The following is a 23,242-nucleotide window of genomic DNA, read 5'->3' as shown; positions in this document are numbered from 1 at the left end:
GATCATCAGAACGAGCGACCATTGCCATGAAATGTAGAATCCGCGTCCATGACTGTCTATATATCAGATGGCAGGTACACATTCGTACAAAAAGAAAAAGAAATATAAATTTTTTGGGGGACGAGCACCTATATAGCCATATCCCAACATCCAGATGTAAAAATGTGCCGCCATTCTCCTTTTAAAGGGAATTTCTCAATAGGTTTTTACTGCCTCATCTGAGAGGAGCAGGATGATGTAGGGACAGAGACCTTGTTTTCAGTAAAGTGTCACTTACGTTACTAGGTGCTGCAGTTTTTATTAAAAATTTCTCTGCTGCAGATCTACCAGTTCTCTGAATGGTGAGCTCTGTATAACCCCGCCCACACCGATTGGCTGCTTTCTTTGTACACTGTGCAGAGGTAGAAACCTGCCAATCAGTGGTGGAGGAGGTGTTGGACTACATGGCAGTAGATTTACTAGGACTCTAGTGATAATTTCCTGCTGATAGAACAGTGATGTTATCAAACCTTCAGCAAGTAGCTCAGAAATATAGCAAACTAGCTGGAGTCAGGGTCTCTGCCCCTACCTTATGATGCTCTCAGACTAGGTAGCAAAACCTTGCTGACAGAGTCCCTTTAAAATGCAAATGACTCACTTAGGGCCCTGTTCATCATTTACCTATTATTTGAAGTCACTTTTCTTTTTTTTCGGCCTGATTCATTATTGGATTTGCCCCTTTCTTTTTTGTCTGATTTTTAGTGTTTTTGTTTTACTTGTTTTTCATTTGCATTTTATTCTTCTTTTAATTTGCCCCCTTTTAAAGTTTATTATACATGTGCTCTCCTGTTATGTTTTTCAAGTTCTTCATTATGGATGGGGTTCGGGATCCTAGATGCTTTTTTGCCGATTCATCAATAGCGTCTTTTTGAAAAGTAGCACATTTTTGGCTCGATTGTACTTCGTTCCCACCAACCACGTGTAATTTCAGAAATTTTTTTGCACACATTTTGCAACGTTTTAGCATAACGTGACATTTTGTGCTAAAAAGGCGCAAAACAATATAAAGACAAAAATAAGGAGCAATCCTTTCGCCACAAAATTGTCAACAAAAGCTAAGGACGATTAAAAGTGACTTAAAAAAAATCAAATGATAAATCGGGCCCTTTGGCGTTTTTATAATGCATCAGTGGGTGTCAGAACAGACATTTTAGTAAAATGCACCTTTCTTCTTATAGACTTGGCATTAGTAATGTTATGGGACCGTTTATAACACAGTTCCCGAATATCAAGTTTAAAGCAACTCAAAGTGGAGCCTTACCTGAAAGGGGTTTCTCCTTTTGTAAAATTCCAGTCCCTAGGTACAGTTTGTTAGAAAAACAAATAATGCTTTACTCACCCTCCCCATGTCCAACGCTGAGTCTACACCGCTGCTCCTGGTTTCTGCAGTGCTGACGTCACCAGCCAATCAGTGTGCTTAATGGCTCGGAATGGGACGTTCCTTCCACGCGGGCACGGCCACTGAGCTATCTGATTGGCTGCAGCGCTATTGAGACGACATCGGCAATGAAGCCAATAAAAGACACTGAGAGCAGAGGTGGAGACTCAGCACTGGACCTGGGTAGGGTAAGCAAAGCACAATTTTCATAATGCTAAATAATACTCTTGCAGATAATGCTCTCTGTTCTGATACCCACTGACACATGATAAGAGTTGCCACCCATTTAGGCAGTTAGAAGTTGCCATAAACAACACTAGTTTGAATTTCCTTAAAGTGGTTCTCCCAAGATCGACACTTCTCACCTGCTCATAAGTTCGGTGATAACGGTTGGGTCTCAGCTATCTTTGACAAGTCATATGTTTTTGAATGAAAAGGTACAGTTTATGTCATGCCACTCAAAAAAGATGTTTAGAATTAATGTGACCCCCCACGATTCTGTGATTGTTTATTTTATACTTTTCTTCTGACTGTGGTCACCACCAGGGGGAGCTAACTCTATACAGACAATAATGACCTCAATAAGAACTGTAAATTCGAGGAGTGACCTCCCCCTGGTGGTGGTTGCAAGAATAACAAGGTAATACTCTATGTGCTGGTGTCTGATTAAACTTTGGATACCCGTTCTCTGTCTCGATAACACAGTTTTTGACTACTGTCTCATAGTTCTTCTGGTTGCAGCGCTCTGATTTCTTGGTTAGAAGACATAGAGCAGATGATATGGTACTCATATTGTGATAGCAGTAAAAATACCTCTCCTGGTTAGAGGTAGCCTATTAATCAGCAATAGCTGGGATTGTTTTGTATCATGATAATGATTGTCACCATTAGTCTGGGGCTAAACGGTAACTTGGGCCGCAAAACGGGTCACCGACTAAAGATATCTACTGCTTCATCGCAGAGCAATCAAGTGATTGAGCTCCCAACGCAACCACCACAGGCAAGTCCCCAAAAATCGGACTCGGTTGGATTTCTTGCAACTTGCTTGTCGCGGTCTCAGCACCCTAAGGGGCACGATGAGACCCCGGTCACTTGCAAATGCTTCGATGTAGCAATGACACATAGCAATTTTTGGCAACACCAACTTTATCGCGGCCAAAGTCGTCTCTTAGTCCCAGCCTTATAAACATACAGATGTAGCAGAGCTTTCAAGAAGAGAAACGAGCACAGCTGTGAGCGGAGGATAAAGATATTAAAGGTCCTGTCCGCATTAAAGGTCCAGAAAAAAAGGAGGTTTCCACAACAGTTGTCCAATCTCCTGAGCATCATCAAAGTCTCTCAAAACCCCATGGAAAGTGGTGGTTCCGTAAGGGAATATTCACATAGAGGTGTTCCTTTTCAGGATTTTTTAGAGCAGTAACGGGCTAAGTTCACACAGAGTATTTTGATGAGTTTTTAGAGTAGAAACTGAGAGGAAACTCTGGAAATCCTCCTCAAACATGCAAAAATCTTCGAAAACCTGGAGGTTCTGCTCAGTTTTCTCTAAAAAAAAAAAAAACTCGTCAAAAAAGACTCCGTGTGCACATAGGCTCGAGGTAAAAACTCTCCAAATCCTCAAAACGCCACAAAAATGGACAGTTTACACTCCAAAAGCTCAGCAAAAAAAATGTAGTGTGAACACAGCCTTAGGCCCCCTCCACATGTTCGTGTTTCCAGTATGTGTTGCATTGGTTTTTCTTCCACAGATATCACAGTACCCATTATAACCTGTGGTTACATCCAGTCACACATTCAATTAACACTTCGGATGCCCAGTTAACTCGGGGGTTTATATACAGTCCCATGTAAAATTCCAGGTATCAACTTTATTTCTTCCAGATGATTGTCAGCTCTTCTGCGCTCCGTCCTGCTACATCTGCATGTCATTGGCTGGTTTACCTGCTATGTGGTGCTATACGTGACGTCTGCAGGTAGACATGTGTCATCGTAGGACATTTTTGCACCAGACAAGTAGGTGTCAGTGACAGTGATGTCATCCAGCTCCGTACTGAAATGATCCGGACTCCCCCCATTAGACGATTCCTTGATAGCACTGTAATTAAGGGCCACCCCATAATTCGCCGGCTTCTCCGTTCGCTTTTTATTGCACTTGCAGAGTTTCTTGAAAGCCGCTCTGAACTTCTGGGACATGAGATTGTAGATCACTGGGTTGATGGCGCTGTTCAAGTAAATACAAATTCTGCAGAAGAGCACGAACCAATTTTCAAGGTAAGGATGGGAGAGAAAAGAATTGACCACGACCAGCGTCCTGTACGGCATCCACAGAAACGCAAACAGAATCACCACCACAGCCAACATTTTGGTGACCTGCGGAGAGAAAAAGTGAGAAAAGAAATGAAATAGTGATGTGGAATATATCGAGGTATATGACTCCACAATGTCAGACTGGTGTGCGCCAAGGGCCCACCAGTAACCTCAACTCCAGGGGCGCCACTTTTCAGCTAACATGCAAATATGACTTTATTCTCATTCACAAAGTTCTGTGTTAATAATCTGGGTAGACTGATAAATAAATAAGATGCTGATTTTCTCTGTATATCGTGAATCAAGTGTATTGTGCCAAGTACTGTTCAAATAAAACGCACAGGGGCCCACCGGAGGATTTTCCTGTTCACCAGTGGGCCAGTCCGAGAATGTGGCCACATAATGGTGCAAAGATACCAATGTTCTATCAGTTCTTATATATGACAGGACAGATAAATAATAAGAATGAAAAAACTCATAGAAAAATAAATCCCAGTACCAGATAATAATACAAAAATGAAATGAAAATGGAGTTAGAGTTCCTTTGTACAATTTATGAAATCTCATCTTCGGGGATAGAGATTTTCCCCTGGCACCTACTGCCATACAGTGTGTCTAGCAATGATATTTAGTACATAAATAATACTACCACAAAGTGCTCATTAACTGTACTATAATATGTCCCCAACAGTGCTTTACTATACATAAATAATATCACCATATAGTGCTCAATAACATGTCACCAACAGTTCCATATTGTGCCTAAATAATACTAGCATACATGCTAAGTAGCAGCACCATAATGTGCCCCAGTACTGCCATATAGTGCTTAAATAATGGTGCCATATGGTGGTTAAATTATATCATCATACAGTGCTATTTAACAGCAAAATAATATTTCCCAGGGGTGCTGTATAATGACTAAACAACAGTATCTTAATATGTCCCCAACAGTTCCTTAAATAATACCCTCATACAGTGATAAATAACAGTACCTTAATATGACCCCAAATGTCATATTTTGCTTAAGTAATACCACCATAATATATCCACAATATATCAGTCTTTTGAGCGTTTTTTAAATGCTTCAGGTTTCCAAAGAAGCCAGACGGTTACAAGAAGTGACTGTGACTATTCTCCAGTGGGCATCGTGTTAAGCAGTTACATTGCGTGGAAGCTGCATAGAGCACCATATGGCAGCACATGGAGTGACTACAGTACCGTAATATGACCAGAATGTCATATAGTGCCTAAATAGTACCAACATAATAAATCCCCATTCCCCAACAGTGCCATATGGTGCTTAAATAAAACCACACACTGATGTCAAAGTGCGTGATGTCGTGTACTAACTGTGAAGGATTTATCACTAGGAAATTAATATTGCTGGACTACATCAGTCCGGAAATGCCCTCATCCCCTGTGATAAGCAGCTCACTGTCTATGGACTTTGTACACTGAAAGCCTGGTGTGGTTAGCTGTGTTGTGGGCGGGGTTAGCTTTCTCAGCTCTGCTTCTTTCTAAATCCGCAAGCTCTGATTGTGTCTGATTGAGTCAGAACAGCTGCACCCAGTAATCTAAGTGATACACTGTTGGATTCAGCTTCTCTTTGCCTACAATTCACTGCACTGAGATGAGGTAGCAAAAATCTGCTGATAGAATCCCTTTAAATAATGCCACCATTCAGTGCTTAATAACAGTACCATAATATGTCCATACATTATTGAATTAGATCAACATGCACTGCTTAAAGGGGGAAGGTGTATGTAAATGATCGGCCCCGCCGTAAAGCACCGAGAGGCGGGACTTAGTTTGAACAGTCATTCTGTGCTCACAGAATCCCTTTAATGGTGTGTTCATACAACATATTTATCAGGAGACCAAAAATGTCCATTTTCAAGCAGAAGACACTTCAGGAATCTCCTTTTTTTGGTGCTATTTGGTAATTTCCTCGGTGCTTTTTCAAAGATTCTTATTTCCAGCATTTTTGGCAATCTGTATTGGTGTTTTCTGGAAGAATATATATATTTTTTTTTTACAAAATTCATCAGTGAAGAATCTGCAATTATATAGTATGAGAAGTAAAAAAACGTAAAAGGTGAAGCAACATACTGCAACGCGGCTTTAAAGAAATGGCTTCTTCTAAGTGAACCGCAGCGTATCCGAACAATTGCGGTAAATCACCGCTTGTCACAACACGGCGCACTATAATCACTCACAGATACAATAAAAGCCGCTATTTTGGGCACATGGCCAAGAAGAATTCACTTATAATGGAAGATTCTGAGCCAAAAAAATGTATTGAAAAATAATTTCACCCCATTTTATAGCAAAGTATAAGAGGATTGTTACAACGTAGGCACCCAAGACTTTAACTAATGTATATCCACATGTAAAGTCAGGGTAATTCTGCAACATTCCTTGAATAAAATGTGTATTTTTGGCTCTTTTGTGCAGATTATTACAGACTAGAGATCTCCAGTGATACTTAACCAACTCTATTATAATATCACAATGGAGAACGGACTATTCATAGAGCGCGTTTAACACTGCTCTCTTAAAAGGGGTTAACAGTGGGGGAAATAACTGTTTGATTCACTGCCAAGTTTTTCCCCTTACAAAGAATAAAGGGGCCTGTAATTTTTATTGTAGATACACTTCAACTATGAGAGACAGAATCTAAAAATAAAAACCAGAAAATCATATTGTGTGAATTTTACATAATTAAATTGCATTTTATTGCATAGAATCAGTATTTGACCCCCCCTACGACCCTATCAATTACAGTAAATGACTGCCCACTCTCCCCAGTCCCACAAGCTCGCTGCCTCGGAGTAATCCTTGATGCTGATCTCTCCTTCAAACCACATATCCAAACCCTTTCCACTTCCTGCCGACTTCAACTCAAAAATATTTCACGCATCCGTTCATTCCTCACCCAAGAATCTGCAAAAACCCTAGTCCATGCCCTCATCATCTCTCGCCTTGACTACTGCAACCTCATGCTCTGCGGCCTCCCCTCAAACACTCTCGCACCCCTCCAATCTATTCTAAACTCTGCTGCCCGACTAATCCACCTGTCCCCCCGCTATTCCCCAGCTTCTCCCCTCTGTCAATCCCTTCACTGGCTCCCAATTGCCCAGAGACTCCATTACAAAACCCTAACCATGACATACAAAGCCATCCACAACTTGTCTCCTCCATACATCTGTGACCTCGTCTCCCGGTACTTTCCTGCACGCAACCTCCGATCCTCACAAGATCTCCTTCTCTACTCCCCTCTTATCTCCTCTTCCCACAATCGCATACAAGATTTCTCTCGCGCATCACCCCTACTCTGGAACTCTCTACCACAACATATCAGACTCTCACCTACCATCGAAACCTTCAAAAAGAGCCTGAAGACCCACCTCTTCCGACAAGCCTATAACCTGCAGTAACCACCGATCGACCAAACCGCTGCACGACCAGCTCTACCCTCGCCTACTGTATTATCACCCATCCCTTGAAGATTGTGAGCCCTCGCGGGCAGGGTCCTCTCTCCTCCTGTACCAGTTATGACTTGTATTGTTTAAGATTATTGTACTTGTTTTTATGTATACCCCCTCACATGTAAAGCGCCATGGAATAAATGGCGCTATAACAATAAATAATAATAATAATAATAATAATAATAATAATATTTGGTCACCTACCAGCCAGCAAAAAATCTGTCTCCCACAGACCTGTTAGTTTTTCTTTAAGAAGCCTCCTACTCTGCACTCATTACCTGTACTGTATTTATTGCACCTGTTTGAACTCTTTACCTGTATAAAAGACACCTGTACACACACTCAAAAACAGTCCAAACTTTCCACCATGGCCAAGCCCAAAGAGCAGCCTAAGAACACCAGGAACAAAATTGTAGACCTGCACAAGGCTGGGATGGACTACAGGATAATAGGCAAGCAGTGTGGTGAGAAGTCAACAAATGTTGGCACAATTATTAGAAAATGGAAGAAACATAAGATGACTGTCAATCTTCGGTAGTCTGGGGCTACATGCAAGATCTCGCCTCATGGGGGAAGGATGATTCTGAGATAGGTCAGGAATCAGCTCCGAACTACATGGGAGGACCTGGTCAATGGTCTGAAGAGAGCTGGGACCACAGTCTCAACCATTACCGTTAGTAACACACTATGCCATCATGGACTAAAATCCTGCAGAGCACAGAAGGTCCCCCTACTCATGCCAGCACATGTCCAGGCCCATTTGTAGTTCACCAATGACAAACTGGTTGATCCAGAGGAGGCATGGGAGAATGTCATGTGGTCAGATGAGACCAAAATAGAATTTTTTGGTATCAACTCCACTTGCCGTGTTTGGAGAAAGAAGAAGGATGAGAACAACCCCAAGAACACCATGCTAACAGTGAAGCATGGTGGGAAAAACATCATACTTTGGGGGTGCTTTTCTGTAAAGGGAATAGAATGACTGCACCATATTGAACGGATGATGGATGGGGTCATGTATCTAGAGATTTTGGCCTATAACCTCCTTCCTTCAGGAATAGTTATGAGCCATCTTCAATGCTAAGTCTTTCAACATGACAATGACCCGAAACACACAGCCAGGGCAACTAAGGAGTGGCTCCGTAAGAAGCATTTCAAGGTCCTGGAGTTGCCTAGTCAGTCTCCAGACCTGAATCCAATAGAAAATCTTTGGAGGGAGCTGAAACTCAATGTTGCCCAGCGACTGCCCCGAAACCTGAAAGATCTCGAAAAGATCTATATGTAGGAGAGGCCAAAATCCCTGCTGCAGTGTGTGCAAACTTGGTCAAGAACAACAGGAAACATCTGACATCTGTAATTGCAAGCAAAGGTTTCTGTACCAAATATAAAGTTCTGTTTTTCTGTTGTATCAAATACTGATTTCATGAAATAAAATCCAAATTAATTATGTAAGAATCATACAATTTGATTTTCTGTTTTTTATTTTTAGATTCTCTCTCACACAGGTGAAATGTACCTATGATAAAAATTACGCAGACCTCCATTCTTTGTAGAGGGAAAAACTTGCAAAATCGGCAGGGTATCAAATGCTTATTTTCACCACTGTACCTGCCTGTTCTACCTGGCGCCAGATCAAAGTGGTCACTTATCAGTAATTCTGAGGCTCCACGTCAACAGAGCATCTTTTCCTCTTCCTAGCTGCTCTGTCAATGTCATGCTGAGTGACAGTTGGCTCTCCGCAGTTGGGCAGTGGGGAGCAAACTGCCAATCAGCATGACATCGGCAGACATGCCCCGTCAACAGACATCAGGGAAAGCCACTGAATTGCCAGCAAGAGTAGTGTGAGACAGCTCTGTGCAAACAGAGATTGGCACCTGGTACAACTATGTTCTTGAGAAAAATGCACTGATAAGAAACACTTTTTTAAAAAAAAATTATGTTCCCATTGTTGAAATACAGTAAAATTGCTTGTAATCCACACATAACAGTATCAGTACAGCTCAGGAATCAGGAAGTTCACACAAAAATGCAATGAAAAAATGCCAGTAACCTAATTTAGCTAATATGTGATGAAAATCTGCAGCATAAAAGTGAGCTAAATACTCATCAGGAAAACTTAGCCTTAAAGTTTACAGTAGGTTGGTTTATAAAAAATAGAAACGAGTCATATCGCCAAAATCGCCCCCAGATTATATGCAAAAACTCACAAAATGTTGATTTTTTTTCCCCTGCAATGCAGACTTCAAATCTACTCAGGAAAAATGTCAATGACTGCATTAGAAGGCACAATTAAGGCTGATTTCACCCGGATTTTAGCATGAAAATGCATTGTAATCAGAGTAAAAAAGCAGCAATATAAACATGATCCTATGCTCTGTATTTCACAATTTACAATGTGGTAAATCCGCATCAAAATCTCAAACAAATTTGCGTGTAACACACTTTGTGGTGGATTTTAACACGAATATAGTATCTGGATTAGTACTTGTTCAGTGGATTATTCCTTGCACAATTATTCTTCGTATTGGTACTTTGTTGATTAGTACTTTATCTGTGGATTAGTATTTGTTTTTAGAATTTGTACTTATATTGAGAATTATTACTTGTTGTTTTGGATTAACACTTATTCTCTGGATTAGCATTTTGTCTTTGGATTAGTACTTGTTCTATAGATTAGCACTTGTTCTATAAATTAGTACTTGCTCTATGGATTGGTATTTGTTTTGCTGAAAAGGTCTTGTTCTTTGGAGTAGTATGTGTTCTATGTATTAGAACTTGTTCTGTGGATTAGTCCTTGTATTGTGAATTAGCATTTGTTCTGTGGATTAGTTCTTGTTCTGTGGATGAGTATTTGTACTGTGGATTAGCAGTTGTCCTATGGATTAGTCCTTGCACTGTGGATTATTACTTGTTCTGTGGATTATTCCTAATTCTATGGATTAGTCCTTGTTCTGTTCATTAGTACTTGTCCTGTGGATTAGTCCTTGTACTGTGGATTAGTACTTGTACTGTGGATTAGTCCTTGTTCTCTGGATTAGTACTTGTTCTGTTGATTAGTACTTGTTCTGTGGATTGGTACTTGTTCTGTGGATTAGTACTTGTTCTGTAGACTAGTCCTTGTTCTGTAGATTAGTCCTTGTACTGTGGATTATTCCTTGTTCTGTGGATTATTCCTTGTTCTGTAGATTAGTCCTTGTACTGTGGATTAGTCCTTGTACTGTGGATTAGTCCTTGTTCTGTGGATTAGCCCTTGTTCTGTGGATTAGTCTTTGTTCTGTGGATTGGTCCTTGTTCTGTGGATTGGTCCTTCTTCTGTGGATTTGTACTTGCTCTGTGGATTAGCCCTTGTCCTATGGATTAATATTTGTCGTATGGATTACTATTTGTCCTGTGGATTAGTCCTTGTCCCGTGGATTAGTCCTTGTCCCGTGGATTAGTCCTTGTTCTGTGGATTAGTCCTTGTTCTGTGGATTAGTACTTGTTCTGTGGATTAGCACTTGTTCTGTGGATTAGTACTTGTACTGTGGATTAGTCCTTGTACTGTGGATTAGTCCTTGTTCTGTGGATTAGTACTTGTTCTGTGGATTGGTACTTGTTCTGTGGATTAGTCCTTGTCCTGTGGATTAGTCCTTGTTCTGTGGATTAGTCCTTGTTCTGTTGATTAGTACTTGTTCTGTGGATTGGTTCTTGTTCTGTGGATTAGTACTTGTTCTGTGGATTAGTTCTTGTTCTGTGGATTGGTTCTTGTTCTGTGGGTTGGTTCTTGTACTGTGGATTAGTACTTTTTCTGTGGATTAGTCCTTGTTCTGTGGATTAGTTCTTGTTCTGTGGATTAGTACTTGCTCTGTGTATTAGCCCTTGTCCTATGGATTAATACTTGTAGTGTGGATTAGTCCTTGTTCTGTGGATTAGTCCTCGTTCTGTGGATTAGTCCTTGTTCTGTGGATTAGTCCTTGTACTGTGAAGTACAGTATTCAGATGTACAGGACATCTTGTTCTCCGGGATCCATTTTTGTGCTTGCGACGCCATTTTGCTGTTTACGAGTTAAATTTTGTAACTTAACTAGATGAAAGTTCACGGCTGTTATGAAACCAGACTGTTCCAGCTTGTACAAGATATGAGATATGAGATGAGACCCTAAAAGAATGTGCTATTGTTCTATATTCTACGTCACGCAGCTAGGGACATATTCCGATTTTCTTGCAATACTATTGGCTTAAATGTATTACGATTCTATTGGTAGCTGTATACTTTGCATTATGAAGCAGAATGCTATGTAATGTGAGATTCAGTAAAGGGGCTCAGTGATCTGCCTCGATCCTCCCGTACAGAGACCCCCGTCTCCGTGTGGTCATTCCCAGTTGCTAGCAATGCCCTATGAACTAATTTGGAAATCACTGGATCAACCGTGAAGGGTTAATTTAGCCCTACCTCAAGAGTTCTGTGGATTAGTCCTTGTTCTGTGGATTAGTCCTTGTTCTGTGGATAAGTACTTGTTCTGTGGATTGGTTCTTGTTCTGTGGATTAGTACTTGTTCAGAGGATTAGTCCTTGTAGTGTGGATTATTACTTGTTCTGTAGATTAGTACTTGTTCTGTGTATTAGTACTTTTTCTGTGGATTAGTTCTTGTACTGTGGATTAGTTCTTGTACTGTGGATTAGTTGTTCTGTGGATTAGTTCTTGTTCTTTGGATTAGTCCTTGTTCTGTGGATTAGTACTTGTTCTGTGGATTAGTACTTGTTCTGTGGATTGGTACTTGTTCTGTGGATTGGTACTTGTTCTGTGGATTGGTCCTTGTTCTGTGGATTAGTTGTTCTGTGGATTAGTTCTTGTTCTGTGGATTAGTTCTTGTTCTGTGGATTGGTACTTGTTCTGTGGATTGGTACTTCTTCTGTGGATTAGTACTTGTTCTGTGGATTAGTCCTTGTTCTGTGGATTAGTACTTGTTCTGTGGATTGGTACTTGTTCTGTGGATTAGTTCTTGTACTGTGGATTAGTACTTGTTCTGTGGATTAGTTCTTGTACTGTAGATTAGTTCTTGTACTGTGGATTAGTCCTTGTTCTGTGGATTAGTCCTTGTTCTGTGGATTAGTCCTTGTTCTGTGGATTAGTTCTTGTTCTGTGGATTAGTTCTTGCTCTCTGGATTAGTACTTGTTCTGTGGATTGGTTCTTTTCTGTGGATTAGTTCTTGTACTGTGGATTAGTACTTTTTCTGTGGATTAGTCCTTGTACTATAGATTAGTTCTTGTACTGTGGATTAGTTCTTGTACTGTGGATTAGTCCTTGTACTGTGGATTAGTACGTTTTCTGTGGATTAGTCCTTGTACTGTGGATCAGTTCTTGTTCTGTGGATTAGTTCTTGTTCTGTGGATTAGTACTTGTTCTGTGGATTGGTTCTTTTCTGTGGATTAGTACTTGTTCTGTGGATTAGTTCTTGTACTGTGGATTAGTACTTTTTCTGTGGATTAGTCCTTGTACTGTAGATTAGTTCTTGTACTGTAGATTAGTCCTTGTTCTGTGGATTAGTCCTTGTTCTGTGGATTAGTCCTTGTTCTGTGGATTAGTTCTTGTTCTGTGGATTAGTTCTTGTTCTCTGGATTAGTACTTGTTCTGTGGATTGGTTCTTTTCTGTGCATTAGTACTTGTTCTGTGGATTAGTTCTTGTACTGTGGATTAGTACTTTTTCTGTGGATTAGTCCTTGTACTGTAGATTAGTTCTTGTACTGTGGATTAGTTCTTGTACTGTGGATTAGTCCTTGTACTGTGGATTAGTTCTTGTTCTGTGGATTAGTACTTGTTCTGTGGATTGGTTCTTTTCTGTGGATTAGTACTTGTTCTGTGGATTAGTTCTTGTACTGTGGATTAGTACTTTTTCTGTGGATTAGTTCTTGTACTGTAGATTAGTTCTTGTACTGTGGATTAGTTCTTGTACTGTAGATAAGTTCTTGTACTGTGGATTAGTTCTTGTACTGTGGATTAGTCCTTGTTCTGTGGATTAGTCCTTGTTCTGTGGATTAGTTCTTGTTCTGTGGATTAGTCCTTGTTCTGTGGATTAGTACTTGTTCTGTGGATTAGTACTTGTTCTGTGGATTGGTACTTGTTCTGTGGATTGGTACTTGTTCTGTGGATTGGTCCTTGTTCTGTGGATTAGTTGTTCTGTGGATTAGTTCTTGTTCTGTGGATTAGTTCTTGTTCTGTGGATTGGTACTTGTTCTGTGGATTGGTCCTTGTTCTGTGGATTAGTTGTTCTGTGGATTAGTTCTTGTTCTGTGGATTAGTTCTTGTTCTGTGGATTGGTACTTGTTCTGTGGATTGGTACTTCTTCTGTGGATTGGTACTTGTTCTGTGGATTAGTCCTTGTTCTGTGGATTAGTACTTGTTCTGTGGATTGGTACTTGTTCTGTGGATTAGTTCTTGTACTGTGGATTAGTACTTTTTCTGTGGATTAGTTCTTGTACTGTAGATTAGTTCTTGTACTGTGGATTAGTCCTTGTTCTGTGGATTAGTCCTTGTTCTGTGGATTAGTCCTTGTTCTGTGGATTAGTTCTTGTTCTGTGGATTAGTTCTTGCTCTCTGGATTAGTACTTGTTCTGTGGATTGGTTCTTTTCTGTGGATTAGTTCTTGTACTGTGGATTAGTACTTTTTCTGTGGATTAGTCCTTGTACTATAGATTAGTTCTTGTACTGTGGATTAGTTCTTGTACTGTGGATTAGTTCTTGTACTGTGGATTAGTCCTTGTACTGTGGATTAGTACGTTTTCTGTGGATTAGTCCTTGTACTGTGGATCAGTTCTTGTTCTGTGGATTAGTTCTTGTTCTGTGGATTAGTACTTGTTCTGTGGATTGGTTCTTTTCTGTGGATTAGTACTTGTTCTGTGGATTAGTTCTTGTACTGTGGATTAGTACTTTTTCTGTGGATTAGTCCTTGTACTGTAGATTAGTTCTTGTACTGTAGATTAGTCCTTGTTCTGTGGATTAGTCCTTGTTCTGTGGATTAGTCCTTGTTCTGTGGATTAGTTCTTGTTCTGTGGATTAGTTCTTGTTCTCTGGATTAGTACTTGTTCTGTGGATTGGTTCTTTTCTGTGGATTAGTACTTGTTCTGTGGATTAGTTCTTGTACTGTGGATTAGTACTTTTTCTGTGGATTAGTCCTTGTACTGTAGATTAGTTCTTGTACTGTGGATTAGTTCTTGTACTGTGGATTAGTCCTTGTACTGTGGATTAGTTCTTGTTCTGTGGATTAGTACTTGTTCTGTGGATTGGTTCTTTTCTGTGGATTAGTACTTGTTCTGTGGATTAGTTCTTGTACTGTGGATTAGTACTTTTTCTGTGGATTAGTTCTTGTACTGTAGATTAGTTCTTGTACTGTGGATTAGTTCTTGTACTGTAGATTAGTTCTTGTACTGTGGATTAGTTCTTGTACTGTGGATTAGTCCTTGTTCTGTGGATTAGTCCTTGTTCTGTGGATTAGTTCTTGTTCTGTGGATTAGTTCTTGTTCTGTGGATTAGTTCTTGTTCTGTGGATTAGTACTTGTTCTGTGGATTGGTTCTTTTCTGTGGATTAGTACTTGTTCTGTGGATTAGTTCTTGTTCTATGGATTAGAACTTGTACTGTGGATTAGTCCTTGTTCTGTAGATTAATTTTTGGCCTACGAATTAATCTTTATACTTTGGATTAGCATTTGTTTGATTTGAATTTATTTTATAATTCTATGAAAGGAAAAGTTACAATTTCCTTTTTAGTACTTAGTTCTAAAACTTTGCACTTGGAAAAGTACATATGCTCTATGGTTTTGTGTATAATTAGAGGTAATTAGAGAATTAAGTAGAAGATTATTTTTTTATTACATCTCGATGGAATATTTGTTTGCAGGAAATAATTAATGCATTTGTAAACTCTTCTGTGCTACCGTAAATCGGCTCCTAATGAAGAAAGACTGGATGTAAATTAAGAGTTTGTTAAACTAAAGAGATATTCCATACTGTAAGCGCTAGATGGGGAAAATAATCTTTTCCAAAAAACTTTGTAGACTTAAGGTACTGTCACACTTAGCGATGCACCAGCGATCCCGACCAGCGATATGACGCAGTCAGGATCGCTGGTGCATCGCTAAGTGGTCGCTAGTGAGCTGCCACACAGGCAGATCTCACCAGCGACATCGCAGGGGTCTGGGGTCGCTACTTACCTGTCAGACGAGGCGATCTTGATGTCCTCCCGCCCGCGTCCACGCGTCGCTCGTCTCCACAGCAGGAAGCCCAGCAGGAAGCTGACGATGAGAAACGGTCCAGGACGTTCTCGCGCGATCAGCGATAACCAGCGGGGGAGCGGTCGGAGGTAAGTATCACACATATTGATATCGCTAGCAATATCGCTATAACGTCACAAAAAACAGTGACGTTATAGCGATATTGCTAGCGATATCGCTTAGTGTGACAGGCCCTTAAGTTGCCAAGTAGTTTTTGTACCATGTGACTCCACAGGCAATCGATCTTACACGTTTTTCTATACTAGAGATTGCTGGTGACCAGACTGAAGTAAATTCAATATATTGAGTTTTAGCATAAATATTGGTCTAGATTGAGTCACATCCCATACTGGTGCATACAGTAGTAGAAAGGGATTTCCAATTGAGATCCGACTTTATTAGCTAGTACAAAGTCTCTTTGGCTACTTTTACGCAAAAGAAAGTATCTGATTGACTTTTACCTGTTCTGATCCCCCAATACACCTGATAACCGCATCTAAAGTGGGTGCAGAGGTGAAGGTCACACCGAAGCCTTCCTGTAAGGTTTTAAAGAGATTTTCTGACCCTTACCATTAAGCATTACTGGGTAAGAAAATTACCAAAATGTTATATATTAACCTTTTACATTCCATGCACTTTGTGGACATCTTGTGTACATTGACAGTGAGTTCACATGCCATAACCTAAACAGGAAAACCTGCGAGATCTCCACCAGAAAAACTCATAAAGGTTGTTTCATTAAGCTAAATATAAAAAGTGTTAAATGTAGGGGGTACGGAGTGTAAGAAGTTTTTTTGGGTGCTGTGGAGCCCCTGAGGGTCCAGTCCGCCACAGAGGTACTGCACCTCAGCCAGAGGTGTGGTACGCCACTCTCAGATAAGGAGGGGTCACTACATAGGACCCACACACTTGCATCCAACCCAACACCAGACCTCTCAGGTGCAGGGAGGGACTGGGTAGAGGGTGTGGGTGGAAAAAGCAGTAGGGGGAAGCTTAAGGGAGTGACAGAGAGTGAAACAGTTGGTGCTGGGGACTTGAGCAGAAAGGAGCTCGTCCCTAGACCAGAAGACAGTAGAAGGAAAGTAAAGACAGAAGGAACAGAAAGATAAGCTTCAGTGGAGGATAAAAAGAAGGGGTCCTAGGGGCACGGGAAGTAAGGAATCCACCCATGGCGCCCAAATCTACGCCGACTGTAGTTGGGTGGAGGGACCAGGTCGTAGTAGGGGACCGGCCCCAGACTAGTGGAGAAACTGAGGACTCAGCTAACTAACCGGAGGCTGCAGTATCTGCATGTGCTGCAGCTGCATCCACACACAATCGCTGAAAAGGCAGCTGTATAGGATCAAGGGGACCTAGAGCATGTCGCCCGACAAGATCTGGGGCTGCTGGCTTGGGAGACTGTGTGGCAAGCGCAGGGCAGGAGAGGAGGGAGCCAGCGCAGTGAGACGGCCAGGAAATGAACATCTGAAGGGGGTTCTGACACGGTGTACCCCAAATTACTTGAGAGCTGGCTGGACCATCAACCCGGAGGACACAGCACCCCGGATGGGGAATGTAACTGGAGAACTGTGAGCAAAAGTTTGGAAACTGCACTCCGCTGTGTCAGAATTTTTACTGCCTTGCACCACAACCACCATCATCTTCTCTAACACCTATAACTGCCCGTGGAGAGCTGTAACAACTCTGCTGCATCACCAACAGCCCCAGCGTTCTCTTCTGCAGCATCGGCTATCACCTTCATTGCCGAACACCACGGGTGGCATCACGAATATATTTCCCCATAAACTACTACCCCCATCTTTTATTTACATTGCACACCCAGGGTAATGGACCGGATCACCGCTGCCGTGACATATTCCCTGAAGGACTGACCGGCCCAGTACCGAGTAACCCCGGCTCTAGAGGGTGCTGCAGGTGCCATTAGAGGATCTATGTAAGAATTTAACATGAGATATGTTCCTTGCATCATGTTTTCTTGTATACATAAAAATACTATTAATCAATGGGGAATGCAGCAATAAAAGACAATTTTTTACGGAGGTCAGTTAATGGGTTATTTCCAACACTTTTGGATTTCTACGGCTGTCATATAAAGATTATGGTATATGAAGTGGTGAATTGTGTCCACCGCTTCATTCCAACAGTGGAAATTTAAGAGCCCCGTTCTCAGGATTGGTGGGGGTCCCAGTGTTCCAGTAGTTAGATTACCATTGATCAGTACTTTATCACGAATTTTGTGGATAGGTTATTACTATTATGGGCGCACTGTCTGTAGTCGAATGTGAACTTTAAAAAATGACACACATGGACAGGTTTTGAAATGGCTACTCCAACTATAAGGTCCTAGGAGAGCCCTTAAGCGCTGTACATCGATATTGACTTGTACAAGGACCCTGAGCTGAGTAATCAAAGTAGCCGCTGGCCAGTGGTACAGGCTGGCAGACAGAATGGTCTGGTAGCTTGGTCAGAACCAGGAGGTATGGGTATGTACAAGATCGTCATGCAGGATAATGGTCAATAAATGAGCCGAGATCAGAAACACTGGAGCTAAGACAAAGAGGAGAACATGAGAGATAGTGTATCCCTAACTGGCAGTGGACAGCAGGATCTCAGGAGCCTAAAGAGAATATGTGAGCAGTTTTTTTAATGGAATCCAAGAGCAGCATCATGTAGAGTGTGAGACCCGAATTTCAGCAGTGTATCACCTACTGGGCTTGATTGGTGCAATTTTGATAAACTCCCTGGTTTCTCTGTTGTAGATGTAACAATGGTGAGAATGCTGGAGCTGTGTATAACTCTGCACACACCTCTGATTGGCAGCTTCCTGTGTACACCCCAATCACTAGAGGGGGTGTGGTTACATAGATTAGCCTGACTGGTCTGCACATGAGACCTAGTCAGGTAGTTATAATTTCCCACTGATAAAACACTGATTGTACAACTACAGTAAGCCACTGAGGAAGTCATAGATTCATAGAATCAGGCTCTCAGCCCTCACATAATGATGCTATTAGATTAAGGCTGGGTTCACATGTAGTGGAATTCCAGTGGAAAAAATCCGGTTATATTCATCTTCTGGCGTCCCATGCAGTATCTCCAGGCCTCCGCGATGCTCCGGCAGGTCCTGTTCCCAGTGATGCACTGCGGCAATGACCTTTGATGACCGAGATCGCCACAGTATCACGAGAGAGCGACGTCAGCAAAGGTCATTATCGCAATGCATTACTGGGAACGGGAGCTGCCGCGTGTATCGCTGAAGCCTGGGAATGCTGCGCGGGACATCGGAAGGTGAATATAACCCGATTTTTTTTTTTTTTTAATTCTATTTTTTTAAAGGGATATGGTACCCAGAGCCCGGAGGACAGTTTCCTCTCCTCCGGACCGTGGGTACCATTTGCAAATGTTCTGCTTACTTTTCGCATGGTGGCCACAGCCACATGCAGAAAGTAAGCAGAACAATGCATTCCTATGTGGGCGGAATCGCCGCGATTCCGCAAAATAATGAGCATGCTGCGAATTTTTCCACGATGCGATTCCACCATGGGAAAATCTGCAGCATTAGCACAGCATTGCAGAATCCCATAAGATTGCATGGGATGCTGTTTTTTTGCGTTTTCGCAGCAAAATCGCACGTTAAAAACCGCTGCGAAAACGCAAAAAAAAGCGACGTGTGAACGCAGCCTAAAGAGTAAACACCTGCTGACAGATTCCCTTTAAATAGCTTGCAGCCCCAACCAGGCTAAATATCACCCTTCAATTTGTTCTAGAAAATAACGTATTTTCCCATACAATTATGGCAATTACACATGTTTTGTTATAATGCACACAAAGGAAATAAACATGTGTATAACAAAACAGAAACTAGAGAGAAAAAGGCAAATTGGACATCATTTCACACAAAACACCCAAAATGAGCCAGCCAAAATTGTTGGCCCCTTTACAAAATTGCGGGTAAGCAACTTTGTTTCACGCATGTGATGCTCATTCAAACTTATTTATGGCAAATAAGAGGTGTGGGCAATATGAAAATCACACCTGAAACCAGATAAAAGGCGAGAAGTTGACTCAGTCTTTGTATTGTGTGTCTGTGTGTGCCATACTACTGTAAGCACTGGGAACAGAAATTGGAGAAGAGAACTGTCTGAGGATTTGAGAAACATAATTTTTGAACAATATCAACACTCTCAAGGTTACAAGTCCATCTCCAGAGATCTTGATGTTCCTTTGTCCATGGTGCGGACGCCAGAGAAAAATTGATGAAAGGTTGTAATGCAGGATAGTCTGTATGGTGGATAGACATCCTTGATCAAGTTCCAAAGAAATTCATCCTGTCCTACAGGCTCAATGTTAGCGCAAATTAAGATATGCTGAGATTCAATTTAGCTTTTTCCATACCCCTCCACTAGTTGTCCTCTAATCAATATAGAGTCGTATGGTTCACAATGTCTATATGTGAATTAATTATTTCTGTAACTCAGATTGACCATATTTCCTGAAATCTGTACTACAGTTGTGGCCAAAAGTATTGACACCCCTGCAATTCTGTCAGATAATACTCAGTTTCTTCCTGAAAATGATTGCAAACACAAATTCTTTGGTATTATTATCTTCATTTAATTTGTCTTAAATGAAAAAACACAAAAAGAATTGTCCTAAAGCCAAATTGGATATAATTCCACACCAAACATAAAAAAAAGAGGGTGGACAAAAGTATTGGCAATGTTCGAAAAATCATGTGATGCTTCTCTAATTTGTGTAATTAACAGCACCTGTAACTTACCTGTGGCACCTAACAGGTGTTGGCAATAACTAAATCACACTTGCAGTCAGTTGACATGGATTAAAGTTGACTCAACCTCTGTCCTGTGTCCTTGTGTGTACCACATTGAGCATGGAGAAAAGAAAGAAGACCAAAGAACTGTCTGAGGACTTGAGAAACCAAATTGTGAGGAAGCATGAGCAATCTCAAGGCTACAAGTCCATCTCCAAAGACCTGAATGTTCCTGTGTCTACCATGCGCAGTGTCATCAAGAAGTTTAAAACCCATGGCACTGTGGCTAACCTCCCTAGATGTGGATGGAAAAGAAAAATTGACAAGAGATTTCAAAGCAACATTGTGCGGATGTTGGATAAAGAACCTCGACTAACATCCAAACAAGTTCAAGCTGCCCTGCAGTCCGAGGGTACAACAGTGTCAACCCGTACTATCCATCGGCATCTGAATGAAAAGGGACTGTATGGTAGGAGACCCAGGAAGACCCCACTTCTTACCCCGAGACATAAAAAAGCCAGGCTAGAGTTTGCCAAAACTTACCTGAAAAAGCCTAAAATGTTTTGGAAGAATGTTCTCTGGTCAGATGAGACAAAAATAGAGCTTTTTGGGCAAAGGCATCAACATAGAGTTTACAGGAGAAAAAAAGAGGCATTCAAAGAAAAAAACATGGTCCCTACAGTCAACCATGGCGGAGGTTCCCTGATGTTTTGGGGTTGCTTTGCTGCCTCTGGCACTGGCTGCATGACTGTGTGCATGGCATTATGAAGTCTGAAGACTACCAACAAATTATGCAGCATAATGTAGGGCCCAGTGTGAGAAAGCTGGGTCTCCCTCAGAGGTCATGGGTCTTCCAATAGGACAATGACCCAAAACACACTTCAAAAAGCACTAGAAAATGGTTTGAGAGAAAGCACTGGAGACTTCTAAGGTGGCCAGCAATGAGTCCAGACCTGAATCCCATAGAACACCTGTGGAGAGATCTAAAAATGGCAGTTTGGAGAAGGCACCCTTCTAATATCAGGGACCTGGATCAGTTTGCCAAAGAAGAATGGTCTAAAATTCCAGCAGAGCATTGTAAGAAACTCATTGATGGTTACCGGTAGCGGTTGGTCGCAGTTATTTTGGCTAAAGGTTGTGCAACCAAGTATTAGGCTGAGGGTGCCAATACTTTTCTCTGGCCCATTTTTGGAGTTTTGTGTGAAATGATCAATGTTTTGCTTCATTCTCTTGTGACGAGTGTCAGCTTACGCTGAGTCATTCTTCTTTGAAAGAGTGGACCCTCTGGGCCGTGGCACCCACCCACCTAGGGCGAGCTGACCTAGTGAGAACCACCCCCTATACAGGGAGTGTCAGGGGCAAGACCAAGGGGGTGAGCCACCACGGCAGCTGGACCAGACGGCCGGCTCAGGGAAACAAGACAAGGTGAGAGGAGACATTAGTTCAAGGAAACTTCATTAAGGAACACTTCAGGTACAACAAGTGCAAAACGTGAACACACAGAACATAAAGCAAGGTGCATGCAAGGGCACACCGAGGTCCAAGGCTTGAGGAACTCTTCAGGGTGCAACAAGAGCAAACGTGAACACACAGAGTTCATATAACAGGGTGCGTGCAAGGGCACGCCGAGGTCCAAGCATGGTACGTGCAGATGGTAGGCAGAGGCACGAGGACATTGGACTCCGGACAACAGTCCACGATCAACCGGGACATCAGGTTCAGTAGCTCTGAGGGTGATCGGCAGGATCCGGACATCCGGAAGTCAGCCAGGGATCCATGCAAGGAAACAAGACAGGGTTAGTGACATGGTGCGTGTCAACGGACACGCCAGGGTCAGGTTCACAGGACGGAGGCCTGCGCATGCCAAGGGGCATGCCAGGGAAAGGCACAGGGTACGGAGGCCTGCGCGTGCAGAGGACACGCCAGGGAGAGGCACAGGGTACGGTGGCATCGGAATCCGGGTGCTGGCATTGACCGACAGGATCCAAGAATTAGACTGCGGACGTGAGCTCCACGACATCAGGCCGCAATCATCTAGGTCCGGACCTCTGGCAGCGGTTGGCAGGTTACGGAATCCGGCAGGCAGGACAGGGTTCAGAGCAGAGCAAAGTAAGCAAAAGAGTTGTGCAAGAGTAGCATGAAAAGGCACAGTGCAAGAACCAGCGTGAATGCAAGAGAGCATGGAGACCACGGCTGGGGGCACCGGCAGGTGGTACCGACGATGGCATTTGCAGGCGGCCACGACTAGAGGCGGCACCGCTGCGGGGCCACGCCGCCAGACCACTATAGCACTGGCCGGGGCACGGCTGAGGCACACAGGCGAGCACGGCTAGAGGCGGCACGGCTGAGGCACACCAGACAGGCACAGGCGACCAGGCACATGCACAGAGGCACGGAGCCACAAGGCAGTGCTAGGCAAAGGTACAGGACAGAGACGCGTGCGATACCGCACGGCAAGGCCTAGTACGAAAAGTGCAAGAGCGCACGAAACATCAGAGCCAAGGTATAGAGTAGAGGACAGGACCCTGCGCATGCAAAGGACATACCAGGGACAGGTAGGAGGTGAGGCCTGCGCGTACCTAGGGGTACGCCAGGGACAGGGACAGACCTGCACGTGTAGAGACACGCCAGGGACAAGGACAGAGTCTAGCAGCGGAGCGTAGGCCGAAGCCCAGAGCCGGGCCAAGGGAGAGCCTTGGGACTAGACAGGGTACAGAGCGGAGACCTGCACGTGTAGACAGACACGCCAGGAACAGGGACAGAGACAGAGTCTAGCAGTGGAGCGTAGGCCGAAGCCCAGAGCCGGGCCAAGGAAGGACCTTGGGACTAGACAGGGTACAGAGCGGAGACCTGCACGTGTAGGGAGACACGCCAGGAACAGGGACAGAATGGAGGCCTGCACGTGTAAGGAGACACGTCAGGGACAGTGTACAGAGACGGGTACCTGAAGCCACAAAGCAAAGCGAGACAGGAAACATGGACAGAAACACGGAACAGAATCAGAGCAAACA

General features: G+C 42.6%; 1 protein-coding gene across 1 annotated transcript in view; it reads right to left on the bottom strand.

The window, feature by feature from the left end:
- Positions 1–3,112: 3,112 nt before the first annotated feature.
- The window catches only part of TRHR (thyrotropin releasing hormone receptor), a 56,027-nt gene continuing 35,897 nt past the window's right edge, over positions 3,113–23,242 (bottom strand). The window contains exon 2 of the mRNA XM_073590190.1: positions 3,113–3,784. Coding sequence (XP_073446291.1) covers positions 3,359–3,784 — 426 coding nt within the window. The 3' untranslated portion in view covers positions 3,113–3,358. The remainder of the gene's footprint in view (positions 3,785–23,242) is intronic.

The sequence above is a fragment of the Dendrobates tinctorius genome, unplaced genomic scaffold, assembly GCF_039654945.1.
Source record: "Dendrobates tinctorius isolate UK_male_01 unplaced genomic scaffold, ASM3965494v1 ptg000116l, whole genome shotgun sequence".
In the NCBI taxonomy this organism is placed as follows: Eukaryota; Metazoa; Chordata; class Amphibia; order Anura; family Dendrobatidae; genus Dendrobates; species Dendrobates tinctorius.
Note: the sequence above shows the minus strand (reverse complement) of the source record. Positions and strands in the feature narration are given on the sequence as shown.